This window comes from Aquarana catesbeiana, linkage group LG10, assembly GCF_042186555.1.
Source record: "Aquarana catesbeiana isolate 2022-GZ linkage group LG10, ASM4218655v1, whole genome shotgun sequence".
NCBI lineage: Eukaryota > Metazoa > Chordata > Amphibia > Anura > Ranidae > Aquarana > Aquarana catesbeiana.
This window is the reverse complement of record NC_133333.1, coordinates 262,487,472-262,508,976: the sequence shown is the minus strand read 5'-3', so window position 1 is coordinate 262,508,976 and position 21,505 is coordinate 262,487,472. Positions and strand designations below refer to the sequence as shown.

The 21,505-nt window shown below is 49.1% G+C and overlaps 2 protein-coding genes across 2 annotated transcripts in view; one reads left to right on the top strand and one right to left on the bottom strand.

Annotated features, from left to right (window-relative positions):
• The first annotated feature begins 629 nt into the window (after window positions 1–629).
• LOC141109934 (uncharacterized) lies at window positions 630–20,928 on the top strand. Its single transcript, XM_073601187.1, has 2 exons — window positions 630–3,314; window positions 20,747–20,928. The coding sequence occupies exons 1-2, from the start codon at window positions 1,055–1,057 to the stop codon at window positions 20,926–20,928; spliced, it is 2,442 nt and encodes an 813-aa protein (XP_073457288.1). The 5' UTR covers window positions 630–1,054.
• The window catches only part of VPS13D (vacuolar protein sorting 13 homolog D), a gene marked incomplete at its 5' end in the record, with an annotated part of 401,105 nt that continues 400,084 nt past the window's right edge, over window positions 20,485–21,505 (bottom strand). Inside the window, 1 exon segment of the mRNA XM_073603729.1 lies at window positions 20,485–21,065. Within this exon segment, the coding sequence (XP_073459830.1) occupies window positions 20,934–21,065 (132 nt within the window).

Sequence of the window (21,505 nt, the reverse complement as noted above, 5' to 3'; positions counted from 1 at the left end):
TACAGATCCGGGAACTCAGCACAGGGATGGTGAGAACCCCTCATAATGGGCACAGTGGGTGTACAGATCCGGGAACTCAGCACAGGGATGGTGGGAACCCCTCATAATGGGCACAGTGGGTGTACAGACCCGGGAACTCAGCACAGGGATGGTGAGAACCCCTCATAATGGGCACAGCGGGTGTACAGACCCGGGAACTCAGCACAGGGATGGTGAGAACCCCTCATAATGGGCACAGCGGGTGTACAGACCCGGGAACTCAGCACAGGGATGGTGGGAACCCCTCATAATGGGCACAGCGGGTGTACAGACCCGGGAACTCAGCACAGGGATGGTGGGAACCCCTCATAATGGGCACAGCGGGTGTACAGACCCAGGAACTCAGCACAGGGATAGTGGGAACCCCTCATAATGGGCACAGCGGGTGTACAGACCCGGGAACTCAGCACAGGGATGGTGGGAACCCCTCATAATGGGCACAGCGGGTGTACAGACCCGGGAACTCAGCACAGGGATGGTGGGAACCCCTCATAATGGGCACAGCGGGTGTACAGACCCGGGAACTCAGCACAGGGATGGTGGGAACCCCTCATAATGGGCACGGCGAGTGTACAGACCCGGGAACTCAGCACAGGGATGGTGGGAACCCCTCATAATGGGCACAGCGGGTGTACAGACCCGGGAACTCAGCACGGGGATGGTGGGAACCCCTCATAATGGGCACAGCGGGTGTACAGACCCGGGAACTCAGCACAGGGATGGTGGGAACCCCTCATAATGGGCACAGCGGGTGTACAGACCCGGGAACTCAGCACAGGGATGGTGAGAACCCCTCATAATGGGCACAGCGGGTGTACAGACCCGGGAACTCAGCACAGGGATGGTGAGAACCCCTCATAATGGGCACAGTGGGTGTAGAGACCCGGGAACTCAGCACAGGGATGGTGGGAAACTGCCATTCCACTCCCTGACAGCGAGGTGTGAGGTTGCTAGTTCCTTTGCTCCTGTGCTTCCAGAGACCAGGGACTAGAGTTGCTCCTCTGCCCCAGGAGTGATGCAGGATCCTGGGGAGGACCCTGGTGGAGGCCCCCTGGATAGGCCTCAGCCTGTGGACGACACTGGGCCTGGCCCAAGGAAAGATGAGTCCCTGTCTGCCTTTAGACGGAGGGTTATTGAAACGCTGAAGCGGATTGAGAAGGAAGAGGAGAAGTTGGTGGCTTTGAAAAATGAATTTAAAAAGAAAAAGCAGATTTGTGCCAAAGTGTTCAGCAAGAAAAGAGCGGCTCTGAGGCCTGAGCTGAAAGACCTGGAACAAGCTCTGCGGAAGCAGAAAGAACTGGTGAGTTCTCTGAAGGAGAGTAGTGGAGCATTTAAAGAAAAATATAAGAATGAAGAAAGATTCAGCCAAATGAGAAGAGGAGCCGCTTCCTGCATGGAGGGTGAGGAGACCAGTGAGGAGATGCAGGTACAGACAGCAGAGAGTGAGAAAGTGGGCCCGGAGGATGAGCCCAGCTCTTCAACACCTCAGACATCTGCTGAGTCCTCAATGGTGGAGGCCTCTGTCCCCTTCACTCCCCAGCAATGTGGAACATCTGAGCAGGAGGTTGAAGGTTCTGCCATGCTGGATTTTATGAATAAACTTGAATCCCCTCCAGGTGTGGCTTCCCAGGATGGTGAGGAAAAGATGGACGCCGTTCCTAGCCCTGTGGAAGAAAGACCTGTGGAGAGACAAGGTGCAGGTACAGTGTGTGTGCAGGATGATGGTGTGAACTTTAATGACAATGTGCTTGCTGAGGGTTGTAGTGCTGCAGGCAGTCAGCCCAGACCCATAGACAATGTACAACATGCAATAACATCTGCTAATAACTGTCAGCTTCAGTCTGCAGAGAGGTCCATGGACAATACAGAGACTTTGCCTGGACCAGGCACAGCGGCTGTTCCTGTGAATGGTGGAGGAGATGCTGGGTGCAGTAGTGCTACAAGTTTCCAGGAGTCTGCAGCAGACATGACTGTGATTGATCCCAGAAAAGAAACCATGTGCTCGGGGGAGGGGGAGGGTCCTGCCTCTAATCAGAAGACTGCTATCCCAGCTGATTCAGACTCTCTGCCAGCAGGTTTGATTGTGTCTAAGGACAAGACTGCAAATGCTGCTGGTGTAAGAAAAACTTATGCTGGTGTTGCTGCTACAGGATCTGGGAAGGGGGAGCAAGCAGGGAAGGAGCATGAAAATGTTTTATCTTCCTCCATGTTTAAAAGGAGGAATGTTGTGCAGTTAAAATGGGAAGGCGGTGGAATCCCCCCACATAGGAGGACAGTGGTGGATAAGATTCTACAGATGGGGTTTACACCCACAGATATCTTCACCCTGATCAGTCCGGCAGGTTCCTATGAATATGATTTGTCCTTTATCCGTCCGGAGTCTTTGGACATATTTTGGGAGAAGTATGAACACGTGTGTAGGGGCCTACCGGACTGGAAAGGGCTCATCCCAAAGCTTGTTTCACGCCAGCCCCTCATTAAAATGGTCACAATTTTGGTCCGCAATGAATCCATACCGCAAGGGGATTTATCTGTATGGTTGAGGAGGTATGGAGACGTCCTGAGCCCCCTAAAAAAGATTGTGGACGATCGGGGAATATGGACGGGGGGATGGTCTGTGCAGCTAAAATTAAAGGTTGTTGACAATGTCGTCCAGCATCTGCCATCCTCAGCTTTCCTGGGGAGGGACAGGCTGACCATCTTCTATCCAGGCCAGCCAAAGCTTTGCAATAAGTGTGGTGATAAAGGACATCTCGCATCCTCCTGTCCAGTGATGAAGTGCTCTCTGTGTCAGGGTATAGGACATTTGGCGAAAGACTGTAATATCATCAGGAGCAATCTGTGCAATGCGGTGGGACATCCTTACAGTCAGTGTCCTGAGGCAATGCACAACAATCCTGAGCTCATGAGAGAGTTCTTCCGCATGGACATGGAGGATGCTCGGAGCTCAGCAGCTGGGGTGCCTGTGAGTCCATCTGAGTCTGTGCCAATACCTAATGTGTCTCCCCAATCTGTGGTGCCCCAGTCTGTGTCAATACCTAATGTGTCTCCCCAATCTGTTGTGCCCCAGTCTGTGCCAATACCCAATGTGTCTCCCCAATCTGTTGTGCCCCAGTCTGTGCCAATACCTAATGTGTCTGTGTCTCCCCAGTCTGTGCGTTTACCTAGTGTGCCCATGTCTTCTGTAGGTAAGGTATCGGTTGCCAAAAATGTGTCCAATCCTTCTGTGTCTGTGTCTTCTAAAATTGTAGAGGCAGCAAGAGGTGCTGAGGCAGGTGCGTCAGGTGTGGTGCCAACCCCCCTCCCCCGACGCTGCAGGGTTTCTATTGAGGATCGTGGGGTGCAGAGGAGTGGGGAGGATGGTGGAGAGGCTGGCCTGGTGGTAGATAAGGGAAGGGGGAGTGGGGGGGAGGGGGGTGAAGGGGAGGATAGGGGTGGGGAGGCTGTTGAGTCTGGTTTGTCTAAGGATGATATGGAGTGGTTGGAGGATAGGAGGAGGAGGGGCAAAAGAAGGAAAAAAGGGGGTTCAGTTACCTTAAATCCTAAATTTTTGCCTTTAGAAAATAAGTTTAAGGTCCTGTCAGATGATGAGGATGAGGATGAATGGGACTCATTCAGTTCAGCATCCTCTATGGATGATGAGTGCCAGGGTGCAACGAAGCGCGCTGGTTCTCCAGGGAGAGGGAGTAGTCAGGCTAAGAAACGGCTGCCTCAACTACCCTAATGGCAGTTCCCACTCCGTTAAAAGTGGCAACCATTAATGTTGCCAGCTTAAGATCAGTAAGTGCTCGCCATATGGCCTTATTTTTGCTCAGCGAGTTTGATGCTGACATTTTGTTTTTGCAAGAAACCCATCTGAGTAGTCTGGCCGATATACATCTGGCAAAGAAGGAGTGGAGACGTGGGCCCTCATTTTGGTCTCTTGCGGCCGAGCCTTACAGCGGAGTTGCAGTCCTTTTTTCTGGTATGGTAACGTGCCGGCGGGTAATTGAGGTAGAGATAGGGAGATGCATGGTCTTAGACGTCTCTGTGAAGGGGCAGGACTTGCGCCTGATTAACATCTATGGTCCCCAGACGAAGTGGGACAGGAAATGCCTCTTTACAAAGATTAAGCCTTTTCTTTTTACGGCCCAGCAGGTTATCTTTGGAGGTGATTTCAACACCATTACTAAGTCTAAAGACAGGAGAGGTTTCAGAGATAAGCTGGGCTATGACACCCTTTTTCTTAATGCGATAGTTAGGGAAGCAGGTCTGGTAGATGCGCACATTAAGCGCTGCCCAGACAGCACGGGGTTCACTTTTCAGCGAGGTAGTAGTCAGAGTAGGATAGATAGGTTTTTTTTTAAAGGGAGACTCCGCTTTTTCGGCACCTGTGTGTCGGGCAGTGGAGTTTTCTGATCACTGTATTCTATCTGTGACTCTGAATGCCCCAGACATGCCACCTAGTGGGAGGGGTATCTGGAGATTGAATTCGGCCCTCCTGGAAGACGAGAGAGTAAGACAATCCTTTGAGGATTTTTTTCCAGCACAGGTAACGATCCTAGACTTTTGCAACAGCAAGTCAGAATGGTGGGAGCTTGTTAAACAGCGGACTGTTGGGCTTTTCAAGGCCATAGGAAGAAAGAAGCAGCAAGATAAGTATATCACCTACCAGCGTTTGCGGAGGAAACTTGACCGCCTTGTTTCGAATGGAGGAGATTCTAGGGCGATCTCTGAGGTGAAGCTCCTCCTTAGGAGACATCAATATGACCGGCACGCCTCTTTGGTTCAGGAGAGGGATTACGGGAAATACCATTCGCCTGACCCTTACCAGAACTGTAAACAGAGCGTAGCAGTTAAGACGGTCAATGGCCTGAGGGACAGTACGGGCTCTCTGACGAAGTCTAGGTCAGGGATCCTGGAGGTTGTCAGGTCATACTATGCCGATCTCCTGGGAGGAAGGAACCTTGATCGGACAAGGATGTTGGGTTTTTTGGACTCTACACCAGGACTGGAAAGTAATGTTCCTTTGATGAATTTGACAGATGAAATCACTGCAGATGAGGTAATTCAGGCTATTGATAAACTAGCCATCAAGAAAACTCCAGGGCCAGATGGTTTGACAGCCGAGTTCTATAAATGTTTTAAGACGATCCTGGCTCCCTACCTTGCAGAGGTTTTTAATGGCTGTTTGAATGAGGGTTCTCTCCCTCCCTCCATGAGGCGATCTGCAGTGATCCTTCTGTCAAAGGGTAAAGATCCTTCCATGATTGGGAATTGGCGCCCCATTAGCCTTCTTAATGTCGATAGAAAGATACTGGCAAAGATTTTCTTCTGGCGATTATCACCAGTTGCGGGCAGTTTGTTATCCCGCCACCAGCACTGTTCGGTCCAAGGTAGAAGCACTTTCTCAGCGGTGTTAGCTGTCCGGGAGGCCTTGGAGCGTTGTAGGGCTGCTGGTTGGGGTAAATTTTTGCTGACATTGGATCAGGCTAAGGCCTTTGATCGGGTTAATCATGAGTACTTGTGGCTCCTTCTTGACAAATATGGCCTGGAGGGGGGTTTCATTGATTGGCTCAAGATTTTGTACAAAGGGGCTGAAAGCTTTCCTCTGGTTAATGGTTGGGTCAGGCAGCCCTTTGCAGTCGGCTCGGGTGTGCGTCAGGGGTGTCCATTGAGTCCTCTGCTATATGTGTTTGCAATCGACCCCTTCATTAGAAGGCTAGAGAGTGGACCATTGTGTGGGGTACCTTTGGGCATCGCTGGTGAGCCTCCTTTGAAGGTTGTGGCCTATGCTGATGATGTTTCTGTTTTTATCTCTGGGACTGCGGAGGCGCAGGAAGTGGTCTCAGTGATAGGGCAGTATGCAGAGGCATCAGGTTCAAAGGTCAACCAGGACAAGTGTGAAGCTTTCTGGATGGGTGTGGAAGGTGAGAGCTTTGTTCTCCCGGATGACTTCCCGGAGCCCCAACAAAAAATTCGAGTTCTAGGCATTGAATTCGGCCCAGGTGACTATGATCATGTAAATTGGGTGAACAGGCTGGAGAATGCCGATGCCAAGGTGGCAAGCTGGAAAGGTTGGCAGCTTTCCTTGAGGGAAAAGTTTGATCTGATCAAGACTTACCTGATTCCGATTTTTCTGTATGTCAGTTTTGTTTGCATTTTGCCAGTTTCTCTTTATACCAGGATCTATAGTTGTTTCTTCCAGCTGTTATGGGGGAACAGAATAAACCTTGTCAAAAGGAATGTGACTTACCTTCCTAGGCGGGAGGGTGGTCTAGGGATGGTCAACCCTGTAGTCTTTTTCTCTCTGATGTTTTTGAAGTATAATCTTGGTAACATGTTGGCAGAGAGACCGCCTGGGTGGGTTGGTATTTTCCAGTCCTGGTTTAGGCCCTTTCTGCGAGACTGGGAAAATGGTGGGCCAGTGAAAAGCCTGAGGGTCAAGCATGAACAGCTCCCGGCTTATGTTGCCCCGTGTTTGAAAATGCTTCGGCAGTGGCAAGTAACAGCAGGAGAAGTCAAATCTCTTCCAAGGAAACTTCTTGAGAAGCGGATCATGAGCTCTGCTTTTTGCGAGCCACTGGCCTTGAGGGATTGCCCAAGCCTGGTTTTGGGGGAGGGTTTGCGATTGATTAATTTGGAGAGAATCCCAATGAAGTTTAGGGATCAGGCTTGGCTTGCCTTTCATGGAAAACTATATGTGAAGGGCAACTTGAAGTTTCTTTCCATGAGTGATCGGGGCTGCCCGAGAGTGGAGTGTGGAGGAGTGGTGGAGTCCATGGATCACTTTCTACTTCAATGCCCTTTTAATATAGAGGTGTACAAGAGGGTTGGGAGGGCTCTGAGTATACCCTTCCTCCCCCATATGAGTTATGCAGAGTGGGTGTATGGGGCATTCCAGACTCGTCTGGATTATGATTTGGAAACACTTTTTTTAGTTAGTCTAGTAGTCCGTTATTTCACGTGGAGTGCACGGTGTCAGGTATCCTTACGGAGTAAAATCCTCCCTGTCGAAGTGGTGGTGCAGGACATTCTTGGTGAGGTTGGGAAGATTCGGGGTCTTGAGAAAGGCAGGTGGCAGCAGGAGGTCTGGATAAGGGTGTGGAGGAATATCAGGACTCTGTAGCTGCTGCCTGTTGATCTCGGGGTGTGCGGCTTTTCTTTGTATTCTTGATTCACTCCCCTAGATTTTCAAGATGAAATCTATTTTTGATAAAAGGCTCCATGCATGGTGACGGTGATGTTCCTTAGTCTGGCTCTCCTGTAGGGATTGTGTTGTGCGCAATTTGGTTTGTACCATTTATTATGTTCTTGTTTTGTATTATCATATTCAATTATTTTGTAAATATGTTTTATTTATTTATTATGGTTTTATTGTATATAAGTTGTTGTTTGTAAGATTTTTCAATAAACAAAATTAACCCCTCATAATGGGCACAGCGGGTGTACAGACCCGGGAACTCAGCACAGGGATGGTGGGAACCCCTCATAATGGGCACAGCGGGTGTACAGACCTGAGAACTCAGCACAGGGATGGTGGGAACCCCTCATAATGGGCACAGCGGGTGTACAGACCCGGGAACTCAGCACAGGGATGGTGAGAACCCCTCATAATGGGCACAGCGGGTGTACAGACCCGGGAACTCAGCACAGGGATGGTGAGAACCCCTCATAATGGGCACAGTGGGTGTACAGACCCGGGAACTCAGCACAGGGATGGTGGGAACCCCTCATAATGGGCACAGCGGGTGTACAGACCCGGGAACTCAGCACAGGGATGGTGGGAACCCCTCATAATGGGCACAGCGGGTGTACAGACCCGGGAACTCAGCACAGGGATGGTGGGAACCCCTCATAATGGGCACAGCGGGTGTACAGACCCGGGAACTCAGCACAGGGATGGTAAGAACCCCTCATAATGGGCACAGCGGGTGTACAGACCCGGGAACTCAGCACAGGGATGGTGGGAACCCCTCATAATGGGCACAGCGGGTGTACAGACCCGGGAACTCAGCACAGGGATGGTGAGAACCCCTCATAATGGGCACAGCGGGTGTACAGACCCGGGAACTCAGCACAGGGATGGTGGGAACCTCTCATAATGGGCACAGCGGGTGTACAGACCCAGGAACTCAGCACAGGGATGGTGGGAACCCCTCATAATGGGCACAGCGGGTGTACAGACCCGGGAACTCAGCACAGGGATGGTGAGAACCCCTCATAATGGGCACAGCGGGTGTACAGACACAGGAACTCAGGAATAGGGAGCCCAAGAAATATAAGAAATTGTATCTTTCCCCTTTTAGTGGGTTCTCCCTGCCCCCGCCCCCCCCCCCCCCCCAGTTTGGGGGTTTGCTGCCTGTCCGGTCGCAGGTCTCTGACATCATCCCGTACAATGCAGGACTGGATCCTGAAGGACACAGAGGGCCTGTCTACAACCTGGAGCATCGGAGGGAGAAGAGGAGTGAGGTAAGTAGATCAGATTATTCATCATCCTCTAGTTACCCTCGCAGTGTGGGGGAGGGGGACACAAAACAAGTGTAATTACCCCCCACAGGGTTCAGCTTTTATTCTCCAGCATCATACAGACAAACCCGGCAACATTCGTTTTGGGTGGACTGACCCTTTAAGGCCACCAGACAGAATTGGAGAATTTTCCGTTCTTCCTGGCAGAGATAATTGTTTCCATACTCCAGAGACCGCAGTCCGCTGAGCTCCTGCATCGGCTCCCCTTGATAACATGAAAATATCGAGCAAATACGTTCCCTTCCGAAAATGTGCGGGTCAATGAGAGGACAACGCCGAGCCTGGAACCGAATATTTATATATACAAGCCGAGGAATCAACACTGCAACCAAATATATATATATACCTGATGACAGCCAATCAAGGCTTAGATTTATTTCTGATATCCGAAGTGAGATGTTTATATGGGTAATCACATTGACTATTGGGCCTCCTTCACATGGGGAATACAATGGTGTACACCCCATGGGGGGCCATGTGTACCCCTCACAAGGATACACATGTGTTTCAGGCATCCCCATTCATTTCAACTGGGACACAGGCACTGCATGGACAGCCCTGCTTCCAGTCTGAGCTCGGTGGGGGTGCACGGCCAGATCACAGACACTGTGCATCCAAACGGCTGTCATATCGGAAGCAGTGGCTGTGTACCTATTGGGCATGAATGGGACTGCCTGCATTGGGATGTGCAGAACACCTGTACAGGTAAACACGGCCCTCCATGGGTGTATGCTATGCTACACCTCAAGTGATGAGGCCTAAAACAGGAATGAGGGAAGGCAGAGGACCAGTCAATATATTATGGGCTTACCATGCCTTCTTCTGCAGCAGGGGGCCACGATCTTGGTAGAGGAGCAGAGCATTGCCCCATATATCTAAGCTGCCCCTTGATGACTGGAGATCCGATGACTGGAGATCCGATGACTGGAGATCCGATGACTGGAGATCCGATGACTGGAGATCCGATGACTGGTGATCCGATGACTGGATGACTGGAGATCCGATGACTGGAGATCCGATGACTGCAGATCCGATGACTGCAGATCCGATGACTGCAGATCCGATGACTGGAGATCCGATGACTGGAGATCCGATGACTGCAGATCCGATGACTGCAGATCCGATGACTGGTGATCCGATGACTGGTGATCCGATGACTGGTGATCCGATGACTGGTGATCCAATGACTGGATGACTGGAGATCCGATGACTGCAGATCCGATGACTAGATATCCGATGACTGGTGATCTGATGACTGGAGATCTGATGACTGGAGATCTGATGACTGGAGATCTGATGACTGGAGATCTGATGACTGGAGATCTGATGACTAGATATCTGATGACTGGATATCTGATGACTGGATATCTGATGACTGGAGATCCGATGACTGGAGATCCGATGACTAGATATCTGATGACTGGATATCTGATGACTGGATATCTGATGACTGGTGATCCGATGACTGGAGATCCGATGACTGGAGATCCGATGACTAGATATCTGATGACTGGAGATCTGATGACTAGATATCTGATGACTGGAGATCTGATGACTAGATATCTGATGACTGGAGATCCGATGACTGGAGATCCAAAGACTGGAGATCCGATGACTGGAGATCCGATGACTGGAGATCCGATGACTGGTGATCCGATGACTGGTGATCCGATGACTGGTGATCCGATGACTGGATGACTGGAGATCCGATGACTGCAGATCCGATGACTGCAGATCCGATGACTAGATATCCGATGACTGGTGATCCGATGACTGGTGATCTGATGACTGGAGATCTGATGACTAGATATCTGATGACTGGATATCTGATGACTGGAGATCCGATGACTGGTGATCCGATGACTGGAGATCCGATGACTAGATATCTGATGACTGGAGATCTGATGACTAGATATCTGATGACTGGAGATCTGATGACTGGAGATCTGATGACTGGAGATCTGATGACTGGAGATCCGATGACTGGAGATCCGATGACTGGAGATCCGATGACTGGAGATCCGATGACTGGAGATCCGATGACTGGAGATCCGATGACTGGATATCTGATGACTGGAGATCTGATGACTAGAGATCTGATGACTGGAGATCCGATGACTGGAGATCCGATGACTGGAGATCCGATGACTGGAGATCCGATGACTGGAGATCCGATGACTGGAGATCCGATGACTGGAGATCCGATGACTGGAGATCCGATGACTGGAGATCCGATGACTAGATATCCGATGACTGGAGATCCGATGACTGGAGATCCGATGACTGGAGATCCGATGACTGGAGATCCGATGACTGGAGATCCGATGACTGGAGATCCGATGACTGGAGATCCGATGACTGGTGATCCGATGACTGGAGATCCGATGACTGGATATCTGATGACTGGATATCTGATGACTGGAGATCTGATGGCTGGAGATCCGATGACTGGTGATCCGATGACTAGATATCTGATGACTGGAGATCTGATGACTAGATATCTGATGACTGGAGATCTGATGACTGGAGATCTGATGACTGGAGATCTGATGACTGGAGATCCGATGACTGGAGATCCGATGACTGGAGATCCGATGACTGGTGATCCGATGACTGGAGATCCGATGACTGGAGATCCGATGACTGGAGATCCGATGACTAGATATCCGATGACTGGAGATCCGATGACTGGAGATCCGATGACTGGAGATCCGATGACTGGAGATCCGATGACTGGAGATCCGATGACTGGTGATCCGATGACTGGAGATCCGATGACTAGATATCTGATGACTGGATATCTGATGACTGGAGATCTGATGGCTGGAGATCCGATGACTGGTGATCCGATGACTGGAGATCCGATGACTAGATATCTGATGACTGGAGATCTGATGACTAGATATCTGATGACTGGAGATCTGATGACTGGAGATCTGATGACTGGAGATCCGATGACTGGAGATCCGATGACTGGAGATCCGATGACTGGTGATCCGATGACTGGAGATCCGATGACTGGAGATCCGATGACTGGAGATCCGATGACTAGATATCCGATGACTGGAGATCCGATGACTGGAGATCCGATGACTGGAGATCCGATGACTGGAGATCCGATGACTGGAGATCCGATGACTGGAGATCCGATGACTGGAGATCCGATGACTGGAGATCCGATGACTGGAGATCCGATGACTAGATATCTGATGACTGGAGATCTGATGACTGGAGATCCGATGACTGGAGATCCGATGACTGGAGATCCGATGACTGGAGATCCGATGACTGGAGATCCGATGACTGGTGATCCGATGACTGGATGACTGGAGATCCGATGACTGCAGATCCGATGACTAGATATCCGATGACTGGTGATCTGATGACTGGAGATCTGATGACTAGATATCTGATGACTGGAGATCTGATGACTGGAGATCTGATGACTGGAGATCCGATGATTGGAGATCCGATGACTGGAGATCCGATGACTGGAGATCCGATGACTGGAGATCCGATGACTGGAGATCCGATGACTGGAGATCCGATGACTGGAGATCCGATGACTAGATATCCGATGACTGGAGATCCGATGACTGGAGATCCGATGACTGGAGATCCGATGACTGGATATCTGATGACTGGAGATCCGATGACTGGAGATCCGATGACTGGAGATCCGATGACTGGATGACTGGAGATCCGATGACTGCAGATCCGATGACTGCAGATCCGATGACTAGATATCCGATGACTGGTGATCTGATGACTGGAGATCTGATGACTGGAGATCTGATGACTGGTGATCCGATGACTGGAGATCCGATGACTGGAGATCCGATGACTGGAGATCCGATGACTGGAGATCCGATGACTGGAGATCCGATGACTGGAGATCCGATGACTGGAGATCCGATGACTGGAGATCCGATGACTGGAGATCCGATGACTGGTGATCCGATGACTGGAGATCCGATGACTAGATATCTGATGACTGGAGATCTGATGACTGGATATCTGATGACTGGATATCTGATGACTGGAGATCCGATGACTGGAGATCCGATGACTGGAGATCCGATGACTGGATGACTGGAGATCCGATGACTGCAGATCCGATGACTGCAGATCCGATGACTGCAGATCCGATGACTAGATATCCGATGACTGGTGATCTGATGACTGGAGATCTGATGACTGGTGATCTGATGACTGGTGATCTGATGACTGGAGATCTGATGACTGGAGATCTGATGACTAGATATCTGATGACTGGAGATCTGATGACTAGATATCCGATGACTGGTGATCTGATGACTGGAGATCTGATGACTGGTGATCCGATGACTGGAGATCCGATGACTGGAGATCCGATGACTAGATATCTGATGACTGGAGATCTGATGACTAGATATCTGATGACTGGAGATCTGATGACTGGAGATCCGATGACAATACATCCCAGAAGAGGAGGACCCCAGAAGAGGAGGACCCCAGAAGAGGAGGATCTGGGCTGTTCTGTGCAAAAACCATCACACAGCCGGTAAGTGTGACGTGTTTGTTATTATAAAGGAGAAAAAAAAAAAAAAAACAAGCTGAAATATTACTTAAAAAGCCAACTCAATGAAAACACCACCCCCCCCCATCAACCACTGTAAGGGGTAATTGCTCATTGTTTGGGGGGGGGGGGGGGATTATAGAACAGACTCCTTTCACTTACCTCTCTCCCGGCTCCGTGTCCCGGGGAGTTGGACTTCAATCACCTTTACATCCACCGCACGTTCGTAGATGAATCTGGACATCATCCTCTTTTCTTCCTCTCTCTGCAGAAGTCCGGCATCCCTCTTTGCTTAATCAGTTGCTATAACTCTGCAATGAGTAAAGCTCATGCTCCCAGCTTATTGGAACGCTATGGCTGTGCTGGTCCTCTGCAGAGAGACCACTGCTTCCACACAGAGAGCATGACTCCTTCTCTGCAGAGAGACCTCTGCTTTCACACAGAGAGCAAGGCTCCTTCTCTGCAGAGAGACCTCTGCTTCCACACAGAGAGCAAGGCTCCTTCTCTGCAGAGAGACCTCTGCTTCCACACAGAGAGCAAGGCTCCTTCTCTGCAGAGAGACCTCTGCTTCCACACAGAGAGCAAGGCTCCTTCTCTGCAGAGAGACCTCTGCTTCCACACAGAGAGCAAGGCTCCTTCTCTGCAGAGAGACCTCTGCTTCCACACAGAGAGCAAGGCTCCTTCTCTGCAGAGAGACCTCTGCTTCCACACAGAGAGCACGGCTCCTCCTCTGCAGAGAGACCTCTGCTTCCACACAGAGAGCAAGGCTCCTTCTCTGCAGAGAGACCTCTGCTTCCACACAGAGAGCACGGCTCCTCCTCTGCAGAGAGACCTCACGATCTCCAGAGAAGAATTTGTTGTGTAATTTTTGTCTTCTGTCCCTCTGCTGTGCAGCTCAGTGATTGGAGAATCTTCCAAATAGAGAACTAAAACAGACTTCAGGATAAGGAAGAGCAATGAGACGCTCAGAGAATCACTTTATTGTCTATGAAAGTCGAACAATAAAAACTGATTGAGATGGATCTGGACTCGGATCGGGAACACGGAACAAGGCAGAGAACATCGATCGGCCTCCGCACAACCAAGGACATTCATGAGGCCTTCTCCTAACCCAGCCGATGGTGCTCTGTGCTGCAGAGATGAAAGGTCTAGTGCAGTGGTTCTCAACTCCAGTCCTCAGGACCCACCAACAGGCCAGGTTTGCAAGATAGCTGAAATACATCACAGGTGATATCACTTGCTGCTCAGTGATTGCAGTATTCTAGTCTGCAACTCCCCAAGGTAATACTTAAAATCTGACCTGTTGGTGGGTCCCGAGGACTGGAGTTGAGAACCACTGGTCTAGTGCAACTTATCAGGACTTGTCTCCTGGGTACAATGAAGACAGCCATGGTATATGTTGGAGCCATAGTCACATACATTGCCTTGAAAAAGTATTTATACCCCTTGAAATTCTCCACATTTCTCATGTTACAACTAAAACCATAAATGTATTTTATTGGGATTTTATGTGATAGACCAACACAAAGTGTCACATAATTGTGAAGTGGAAGGAAAATGATAAATGATACAAATAAATATGTGAAAAGTGTGGGGGAGGGGCATTTGTATGGCGCCCCCCGGAGTCAATACTTTGTAGAACCCCCTTTCTCTACAAGTCTTTTTGGGGATGTCTCTACCAGCTTTGCACATCTAGAGAGGACATTTCTGCCCATTCTTCTTTGTAAAATATCTCAAGCTCTGTCAGATTGGATGGAGAGCGTCTGTGAACAGCAATTTTCAAGTCTTGCCACAGATTCTCAATGTGATTTAGGTCTGGACTGTGACTGGGCCATTCTAACACATGAATATGCTTTGATCTAAACCATTCCATTGTAGCTCTGGCTGGATGTTTCGGGTCGTTGTCCTGCTGGAAGGTGAACCTCCGCCCCAGTCTCAAGTCTTTTGTAGACTCTAACAGGTTTTCTTCTAAGATTGTCCTGTATTTGTCTCCATCCATCTTCCCATCAACTCTGACCAGCTTCCCTGTCCCTGCTGAAGAAAAGCATCCCCACCACATGATGCTGCCACCACCATGTGCACAGATTCTCCCACCTGAGCTGTGGATCTCTGCAGCTCCTCCAGAGTTACCATGGACCTCTTGGCTCTTCTCTGATGAATGCTCTCCTTGCCCGGCCGGTCAGTTTAGGTGGACGGCCATGTCTTGGTAGGTTTGCAGTTGTGCCATACTCTTTCCATTTTCCGATGATGGATTGAACAGAGCTCCGTGAGATGTTCAAAGCTTGGGAGATTTTTTTATAACCTAACCCTGCTTTATACTTCTCCACAACTTTATCCCTGACCTGTCTGGTGTGTTCCTTGGCCTTCATGATGCTGTCTGTTCACTAAGGTTCTCTAACAAACCTCTGAGGCCTTCACAGAACAGCTGTATTTATACTGAGATTAAATGACACACAGGTGGACTCTATTTACTAATTAGGTGACTTCTGAAGACAATTGGTTCCACTAGATTTTAGTTAGGGGTATCAGAGTAAAGGGGGCACCATGTATATAGACCCCAGATCTCTCCATAAAGAGGACCTGTCACCTCCTATTACTGTCACATGGGATGTTTACATTCATTATAGACCCCAGATCTCTCCATAAAGAGGACCTGTCACCTCCTATTACTGTCACATGGGATGTTTACATACATTATAGACCCCAGATCTCTCCATAAAGAGGACCTGTCACCTCCTATTACTGTCACATGGGATGTTTACATTCATTATAGACCCCAGATCTCTCCATAAAGAGGACCTGTCACCATCTATTTAGGGGGATCAGCGGGAGACGCACTCGGCCTGCCTGGAAGGACCTCAGCAATGGCTGCTCTTACATATCTCTTGCACGTAGCAATGCAGGAATTGTTCTGTTCCATTAAACATTCTATCCAAAATGAATGAACTGAAACACGTGTGGAAAATGTGGCAGGTCATTGCAGCGTAATGCACAGGACACCATGCATTATGGAGGGGCGTTGTAGTGCCATTCACAATGAACAGCGGTGAAGAGCACCAACATGTCAGGCCACCCACAGGTGGTGCTTCCCTACGTGTTTCAGCTTCATTCAGAAAGGTGTATTTTCAGATACATTGGAACACCAAGAACAATGAAAGGCACCGCCATGCATCTGCTGAAGGGCGGCGTGTTCCTGCGAGTGTCCGGAAAGCGGGATTGTGTGTGCGCTCCTGACACGCATAGCTGTGCACCTACCTGGGATTTGTCACAACCTGATGGTGTGGATGGCCCTGAACTGGAAAGGATTATTCAAACAGTTCCAATGACCACTCCAATCTGACCTTCACGTCATCCAAGTCATGTACTTCCCTCAAAAGTGACAACAATCTCAAAGTCAGCAATTATTTCTTCCCGTGTCACCATGTGGCCCCCCGATGATTTCCGAAATCCTCATTCCAAGGTGGGGGTCACCTTGTGCTTGGATCTCACATCTCTGTCTATTGGTGGATGTTCCCAGCTGCTCTATGAGAATCCACATCGATCACAGAACCCACCCTCCCCCCCCAAAAAAAACACCCACTGGCAGCCTGAGCAAGGGGCAGGAGAATTGGTGAAGACGGAGCATCTACAACACACATTGGGAGTGGGGGGCGGTTCTGCATCCTCGCCCTGGACATTGGATGAACCTGTCCCGGTATGAATATTCTAGACTTAGCCAGGGAGGGAAGAAGTAATGGGACCAGAATATGGACTGGAAGAGTCACGTTGATTTAAAGTGAGCGTATTCCTTTCCCATGTAACAGGTTCACTTGAAGGCCTCATGTGTGCATCTCCATCATCTTCTGGGGTTTGAATGTCAATGAATTCTGAATGATCCCAGAAACATCTGAAATTGATACAAGCCCAACCACCAGGGGCACCGGCCCTTTAAGTCAGTGGTTCTCAACCTCAGTCCTCAAGTACCCCAACAGGCCATGTTTTGGAAATTTCTCTTAGTTGTCCAAAACACCAAACCATTGACTCTGATTTAGAGCACCTGTGCAAGATAAAGGAAAACCTGCAAACATGGCCTGTTGGGGGTACTTGAGGACTGAGGTGGAGAATCACTGCTTTAAGTGTTCCGCTTCCTTTGTTCTGCATTGACAAAGCACAGGATCACTTTAAGGATCCCAGGTGATCATACATGGCTCCATATACAGCTGTGCTCATAAGTTTACATACCCTGGCAGAATTTATGATTTCTTGGCCATTTTTCAGAGAATATGAAATAACACAAAAACTTTTCTCTCACTCATGGTTAGTGTTTGGCTGAAGACATTTATTATCAATCATCTGTGTTTACTCTTTTTATATCATAATCAGAACAGAAACTACCCAAATGACCCTGATCAAAAGTTTACATACCCCAGTTCTTAATACCGTGTATTGCCCCCTTTACCATCAATGACATCTTGAAGTCTTTTGTGGTATTTGCGGATGAGGCTCTTTATCTTCTCAGATGGTTCCTCTTGGTAAAAAGCCTCCAGTTCCTGTAAATTCTTGGGCTGTCTTGCATGAACGGCACGTTTGAGATCTCCCCAGAGGGGCTCAATGATATTGAGGTCAGGAGACTGAGGTGGCCCCTCCAGAGCCTTCACTTTATTCTGCTGTAGCCAATGACAGGTGGACTTGGCCTTGTGTTTTGGATCATTGTCATGTTGGAATGTCCAAGTCCGTCCCATGTGCAGCTTCCTGGCTGATGAATGAAATGTTCCTCCAGTATTTTTTGATAACATACTGCATTCATCTTGCCATCAATTGTGACCAAATTTCTTGTGCCTTTGTAGCTCACACATCCCCAAAACATCAGCGATCCACCTCCGTGTTTCACAGTAGGGATGGTGGACCTTTCATCATAGGCCTTGTTGTCTCCTCTCCAAATGTAGTGTTTATGGTTGTGGCCAAAAAGCTCAGTTTTGGTCTCATCACTCCAAACGACTTTGTGGCAGAAGGTTTGAGGCTTGTCTCTGTGCTGTTTGGCGTATTGTAAGTGGGATACTTTGTGACGTTTGCGTAGTAATGACTTTCTTCTGGAGACTCGACCATGCAGCCCATCTTTCTTCTGGAGACTCGACCATGCAGCCCATCTTTCTTCTGGAGACTCGACCATGCAGACCATCTTTCTTCTGGAGACTCGACCATGCAGCCCATCTTTCTTCTGGAGACTCGACCATGCAGCCCATCTTTCTTCTGGAGACTCGACCATGCAGATCATCTTTCTTCTGGAGACTCGACCATACAGCCCATCTTTCTTCTGGAGACTCGACCATGCAGCCCATCTTTCTTCTGGAGACTCGACCATGCAGCCCATCTTTCTTCTGGAGACTCGACCAAGCAGCCCATCTTTCTTCTGGAGACTCGACCATACAGCCCATCTTTCTTCTGGAGACTCGACCATGCAGCCCATCTTTCTTCTGGAGACTCGACCATGCAGCCCATCTTTCTTCTGGAGACTCGACCATGCAGCCCATCTTTCTTCTGGAGACTCGACCATACAGCCCATCTTTCTTCTGGAGACTCGACCATGCAGCCCATCTTTCTTCTGGAGACTCGACCATGCAGCCCATCTTTCTTCAAGTGCCTCCTTATTGTGCATCTTAAAACAGCCACACCTCATGTTTTCAGAGAGTCCTGCATTTCACCTGAAGTTATTTGTGGGTTTTCTTTGCATCCCCAATAATTTTCCTGGCAGTTGTGGCTGAAATTTTAGTTGGTCTACCTGACCGTGGATTGTTTTCACCAGAACCCCTCATTTTCCACTTCTTGATTAGAGTTTGAACACTGCTGATTGGAATTCTCAATTCCTTGGATATCTTTTTATATCCCTTTCCTGTTTTATACAGTTCAACTACCTTTTCCCACAGATCCTTTGACAATGCTTTTGCTTTCCCCATGACTCAGAATCCAGAAACGTCAGTGCAGCACTGGATGAAAGATGCAAGGGTCTGTCAGGAGTCCAGAAACTCATTGACCTTTTATACACAACACTAGTTACAAACAGATCACAGGTGAGGATGGTTCCCTTTAATAGCCATTCAAACCCCTTTGTGTCACCTTGTGTGCATGTTATCAGGCCAAAATCACCAGGGTATGTAAACTTTTGATCAGGGTCATTTGGGTAGTTTCTGTTGTGATTATGATATAAAAAGAGTAAAAACAGATGATTGATAATAAATGACTTGAGCCAAACACTGACCATGAGTGAGAGAAAAGTTTTTGTGTTATTCATATTCTCTGAAAAATGGGCAAGAAATCATAAATTCTGCCAGGGTATGTAAACTTATGAGCACAACTGTATACATGATATTATCAAAAGTATTGGGACGCCTGCCTTTACACACACATGACCTTTAATAACATCCCAGTCTTAGTCCGGAGGATTCAATATTGAGTTGGCTCCGCCCTTTGCAGCTATAACAGCTTCACCTCTTCTGGGAAGGCCGTCCACAAGGTTTAGGAGGGTGTCTATGGGAATGTTTGACCATTCTTCCAGAAGAGCATTTGTGAGGTCAGGTACTGATGTTGGATGAGAAGGCCTGGCTCATAGGCTCCGCTCTAATTCGCCCCAAAGGTGTTCCATCGGGTTGAGGTCAGGACTCTATGCAGCCCAGTCAAGTTCCTCCACCCCAAATTCGCTCATCCATGTCTTTATGGACCTTTCTTTGTGCACTGGTGCGCAGTCATGTTGGAACAGGAAGGGGCCGTCCCCAAACTCCTCCCACAAAGTTGGGAGCATGAAATTGTCCAAAATGTCTTGGTATGCTGACGCCTTAAGAGTTCCCTTCACTGGAACTAAGGGGCCAAACCCAACCCCTGAAATACAACCCCCCCACAATAATCCCCCCCTCCCCCCACACCATAATCCCCCCTCACCTCCACACCATAATCCCCCCTCACCTCCACACCATAATCCCCCCTCACCTCCACACCATAATCCCCCCTCCCCCCACACCATAATCCCCCCTCACCTCCACACCATAATCCCCCCCTCCCCCCACACCATAATCCCCCCCTCCCCCCACACCATAATCCCCCCTCACCTCCACACCATAATCCCCCCTCACCTCCACACCATAATCCCCCCTCCACCCCCCACCATAATCCCCCCTCCCCCCACACCATAATCCCCCCTCCACCAAATGATTTAGACCCCCGTGCACAAAGCAAGGTCCATAAAGACATGGATCCCTTTAACTGACGGGCTTAGATAAAAGCCGGATTTTTAAGGAAAACTGACCCCAGTTGGGAGGTGTGGAAAGGACCGGAGTCTGGCCAATCATTGGAAATGTGTTCCATCATATAAGATTACAATGTAAACAAACATGACGCAGACGCCGCGGTTTCCATCCTCCATTGTATTTACAATCATCACAGATATACATATGTACAAAGTTAGCAAAATAAAGGTCTTTCTTCAAAATTGATACAGCTTTAAATGTATAGATATTTATAATTATACATCGTATTAAATATTACTAACCCGTCATATAAATTACCCCAAAATCAATAATCTGGAAAGGCAGCCGTCACAATATCGGGACAGGAGAAATGTGCAGATATATAATAGATGTAAACCTATGAGGACAGACATATATGTTCCAGAATCTTCCATCTCTCTGCCCGGTCCCCGGGATTCCAGGTGGAGGCAGATTCTGGATCTCTGCCCGGGACTCTGGATAGAAGCAGATTCCGGATCTCTGCCCAGGACTCTGGATAGAAGCAGATTCCGGATCTCTGCCCGGGCCCCGGGACTCTGGACAGAGGAGACGCTCGGTGGAAGTTAGGTGCTTTAGGAGTTCAGGTCCAGACCGTCCGGCTCCTCCGTCTGACGCAACATCAGCTGCTGCTCATAATAAAGACTTTTCGCATAATTGATTTCTTGTGATATTTTCACCGCGAGGCTCTCAGAATTCACATGGACCTGAAGGAGGAAGAAGAAGGGAGACTATGTGAGACGCAGGTGGGTGGGGGATGCAGAGGTAAGCAGCTGTGGCTCTTCACTCTGTGTACATAGCGTCCTTCTGAACCCTGCACACTGTACATAGCGCACCCCTGAACCCTGCACACTGTACATAGCGCACCCCTGAACCCTGCACACTGTACATAGCGTCCTTCTGAACCCTTCACTCTGTACATAGCGTCCTTCTGAACCCTGCACTCTGTACATAGCATCCTTCTAAACCCTGCACTCTGTACATAGCGTCCTTCTGAACCCTGCACTCTGTACATAGCATCCTTCTGAACCCTGCACACTGTACATAGCATCCTTCTGAACCCTGCACACTGTACATAGCGTCCTTCTAAACCCTGCACACTGTACATAGCGTCCTTCTGAACCCTGCACACTGTACATAGCGTCCT

Coding starts and splice junctions, on each gene's coding strand:
- LOC141109934 (XM_073601187.1), top strand. CDS start 1,055: ATGCAGGATCCTGGGGAGGACCCTGGTGGAGGCCCCCTGGATAGGCCT. Junction 3,315..20,746: donor AGCAAGAGGTGCTGAGGCAG/GTGCGTCAGGTG, acceptor TATATGTTCCAG/AATCTTCCATCTCTCTGCCC.